This window comes from Porites lutea, chromosome 7 (assembly GCF_958299795.1).
Source record: "Porites lutea chromosome 7, jaPorLute2.1, whole genome shotgun sequence".
Lineage (NCBI taxonomy): Eukaryota > Metazoa > Cnidaria > Anthozoa > Scleractinia > Poritidae > Porites > Porites lutea.
The window spans coordinates 12684322-12688810 of NC_133207.1; the positions used below are offsets into that span (position 1 = coordinate 12684322).

The following is a 4489-nucleotide window of genomic DNA, read 5'->3' on the forward strand; positions in this document are numbered from 1 at the left end:
GAACACAATCGAACGTTCGATTACCGAACGATTGGTAATCGAACCCAATCGAACGTTCGATTACCGAACGATTGGTATAATCGAACGTTCGATTAACGGACGCCGCATCGCATGATAGGCACGTGGTATTGGAAAATTCCGAAGGTGAAAGTGAAATCACCGCTAACTCCCTTCCCTTTTTACGCGGCTTTTGCTGAGCACTGAAACCCAGGACTGAAATGTCTGAAATGTCAAACATGGAGGAGAGGTCATCGAAATTGCCTTTTATTTGTTTTGTTTTGTTCGAACATTGACATTCTTGCAGTATGATGTTCAGTTCCTGTTTATTCAATAAAAGCTGACAATGATTATATTCCACGTGTTTTACTCAGTTTGAGGCGTCAAGAGACAATTGCATTGGATTAGTTCGATTTTGTTCGATTTTGTCGATTATATTGGTTCGATTGGTTCGAAAATCGAACTCACAGCAAAATAGGTGTTCGATTTTGTTCGATTGCCCAACCCAATCGAACGATTGGCGTTCGATTGGGTTCGATTGGTTTTTTGTTCGGTTTTGTTCGATTGGATAGGTCGGGTTTATAATAATAGTGTTTAATTTGACATTGCAGTTTTAGATTCTCGGCAGGTATGACAAAAATGTGGCAAACTATTCGATTTCTGTAGAACGAAGTCGAGAACATTTTCAAGTGGTTCCGAGTTTTGGTAAAAGGCTCTCCTGATATGAAGTTGTTGCATACAATTTAGACTCCTACTTTTTCTGGCGACAAGTGTGATGCAAAATTTCTTGTCTAAGCAATATGAGAGTTCACTGCTGAAGCCGGAAGTCTGATCTGTATACATGTAGACATCTGGTCACTTCCCGTGATCTACAACGGGTGTCCAGACTGATGGCTTACAACATTTCCTCTTTCATGTTAAACCTCATTCGGTGTCCAATACTTTCCTCAGTATTCTTGCAGAGCCCAACATACATTTATTATTATTATTATTATTATCATCTGCATTCTTATTACTATTATTTCATTCTTTGATCCGAGAGGGGGTGAGGGGAGCTCTTACTCCTCTGAGATAATGAGCCTTTAAAGCGTATCGGAGAATGTTAACAGTGAGTTATTCTTCTTGTTTTGCAGGCCATATTCATTACCTTCAAAATCGAAGGCTTCTCTTATGGTGGAAATGATTATTACGCATCAGGAAAACTCCAGGGGCAAGTTACTTGAGAAACTAAAGCAAGAATATGCCAATCCTAATGCGATGTTTGATCCAGCACATTTTGAGACATTACATACTTGTGAGTGGGTTTCAGATAATATTTATGATTCTTTATACTGTTCTATACGTAGCTCTCAAAATGATTCCCTGCATTTTGGTACCAAACAACCAATAACAGTAAATCAAATAGGGCGAACGCGCGTTGGATATGAGATTTAATTTCTGTCCACTGCAAAACTCATCCTTTGCTTTACTATGCTTTCTGTGTATCATTTCTGCATTGACAAATGCCAGTCAAAAAAATTTTTACAATTGCTTTTAGCTTAGTACACACACCTCACGAGAATCTGAGAAGCTATAAGAATTTAAAGAATTCACACATTCATTTACGTTCACACCAACTAAACATGTTTAATTAAATCAGGTTTTAAAAAATGAAAAACAGACAAGGAAAACTGGAACACAGGTTTTAATGAAATTCAATGTTTTGTTATTTGCATGACATTTGCAATCACCTTTAATTTTTTATTAAGCAGCGTTTGTGAAGGGAACAATTTCACTCCTTGTTTAACTAAACACCTTTGTGTAAATGAGGCTTAAAGCTCAGTTCAGACCACGTCAAACGTCTGCTGTACCGTATCTAGTTTCTTCAATTAAGTTCATGATCGACGTTTAAATTAATTAAGTCCCATCAAGTGTCTAAGTTGTGTTAACCCATGATTTAAGTTCGATTGGCCCACGTGGGTATTCTGACGGTAGAGCGATGATATTTTACACATTCAAGGAGCAGAGACGGCTGTTTTAACTTCGTTACGCGTTCCATGGCTACTCCCTTGGACCGCTTGAAATCGTTCGGCTCGCAAGACAGAAATGTCTGCCAAGCTTATACTTATGATAAAAGCAACCAAATTAAAGTAATAACATGAACTCTTAGCCAAAAAAAAGGAAAGAAAACTTCACATCTCTAAGGGCCTTCGGCATCAGACACCTTCCTGAATTGAAAAAAATTTGTTAAGTTGTAGGTCTCTTAAGTAGCAGCAATTTACGGGTTCCGATTTCTAGAGTCGGTGTTTCTTTGTTTAAGGGAAGGCGTAAAAGAAAAATCAGGCCGACTTAAGCATTTTTGTCTTCCAGTAAGCCCATTATATTTTCTTTTCTTTTTTTAACCGGGCCCGGACGAACAGTTATGTGTAGCCTTTACATTTATACCTCACAATATCTGAAAGAAAATTTTACCGAAAGGTGTATAATATTTTCTCTGAGGACAGACAAAGGAAAGCAAACGATAGCCTTTGTCGCTACTAATAACAATAATCCAGTTTCACTACAAATATAAACGTTAATACAGCAACTTACAACTTTTTTTTTATGAAAAAAAAATACAAACTCGGGCTCGAAAAGCAGACGAGTCTGTCCGTTTTAGAAGAGAGGACAACTCTTTCATCTTTTAGATAAGCTCACTTTTTCAGTGAGAATATTAAGCCGTAAACAAACAACTGAAAACAAACGCAGTAAACTTAATTCAAGCTTATTCAGGTATATTCAGGGCACAAGTCTTGGAAAAAGAACAGCACTGCAAAACTGCAGCCGGAAATTCTTGAATTCTTCACACTGTAAAAATCTTCAATGGCAAGTAATAAAAGAGAAAATGAATAGCAATTCAATGCGGAACGTGTACCACTCACGATCTGTAGTCTCATGGTCGCATTTTGAGCTAATGTTATGAATGAACGATGACAGATAAATAACTTAATTTCTTGAAAATTGTTATTCAAAAACCCATAAGTTAATCCTAAAAAGCAATTTGCGTAAGACAAGTTAAATCGTTGTGTTCACGCAAGGTAAATCGGTTGAGCCCATGGCAAAAAATCAATTTCAAATGCACATTCTGTGGTTTTTCTTTCACGCCGATGTCAAAATGTAGAAAACGTCCATGAAACCTTTATAAATACAAAAATTGCTTTTTAAAAACGTACTTTTCTTTGATCATAGAGTATGGAGTGTACCTCAAGTGTCTTCAGAAACCTCGCTGCCTTGTTTGGTTCAAAACAAGCTAAGCGCTCCGATCCGCCGTGTAGAAAACGAGGTTGAATTCTTCGAAAGAATTTCATAGCGAAAAGCTGTCGTTTGTCCACAAAAAGGAAACTGAGCATTCTTTTGAACTTTCTCATTCCATTTGTGTCCTTTATCTGCGTATTATGCAAAACTTTAGTCTTGAAAACCACCACGTCATGAACGCGCGCCAGCCAGTTTTCAGCTGTTGATGGATGACATTTACAAAGGTGCCAAATCCGTTTCTTCCCTCAGCCCCTAAATGGTTGACATGACCATTGGACATTTGAGTGGGAGTGGGGTATGGGTGATTTTACTCATTTAGTTTCATTTAGTTTGTATTTGAAGAATTTTTTCCCAAACCTCTCTGGAGAGAAATTTTTTCCCCGGCGTATAACGGCCGGTGTACAATTCTTTTTCAGCATTATACGTCATGAGCGATATTTTTTTCAGTGCAGGATATTTTTCTCCCAGGAATTCATTTGCATGCTTTCTTCCTCTCGAAATCAGTCTACAAGACATTTTTTTCTGAAATCACCCATAACCCCTCAAAAGTCAAATGGTCGACCCTAAAATCCACCAAACATTTGGTCAGTTGACAGATTCTGATTTGTCAATCATTTCTAAAGGGTTTTAAAACAATAGAGGACAAAACTCTCTAAGGGAGAGGGGAGGAATTCGTTTCAACTTACCCCTACCCGGAAAGTTCTCAGGGACGGACGTACGGTGACGACATAACCAAATTTTCTCGGATGGATAGTTTACAAAATATTATCACCCATGGTGCTCCGCTGCGCGCGCGAAGGCTCCGCTTTAATTTATTTTGACTGGTAAGCATTGTGCATCGTGATAATGAATTGTGTCCGACTGAATTGAATTGACTCTGAATCAACCGTCGAACTTAAATCATTTTGGTTGTTCCAAACAGGTATTAACCTCGGTATGTACATGAAAAGTTCGACGTTTGAACTGGGACTAATCGATTTCTCTATCGAAAAAAAATGAACAAGATGTCTTCTAAGTGGTCCGAATTCAAGTGATACCAACTTGTTTATTTGCAGTTAACTCGACGTGTCCTCCACCAGTTGTGAAGGTGAACCTTACGAAGAATTTGGATCAAGCTCCACTGATTTTTACAGCTAGTTCAGGATCAAAAACTGGGAAAGGTTTTCAATTCCATGCTCAAGTAAAACATTCCTCTTGTAGCCAGTCTTTGCCAAGCAAA

At 38.1% G+C, this 4489-nt stretch overlaps 1 protein-coding gene across 1 annotated transcript in view; it reads left to right on the plus strand.

The window, feature by feature from the left end:
- LOC140944455 (uncharacterized) overlaps positions 1 to 1431 on the plus strand; it is a 25095-nt gene extending 23664 nt beyond the window's left edge. Inside the window, exon 7 of the mRNA XM_073393596.1 lies at positions 1131 to 1431. Within this exon, the coding sequence (XP_073249697.1) occupies positions 1131 to 1431 (301 nt within the window). The remainder of the gene's footprint in view (positions 1 to 1130) is intronic.
- Positions 1432 to 4489: the final 3058 nt, after the last annotated feature.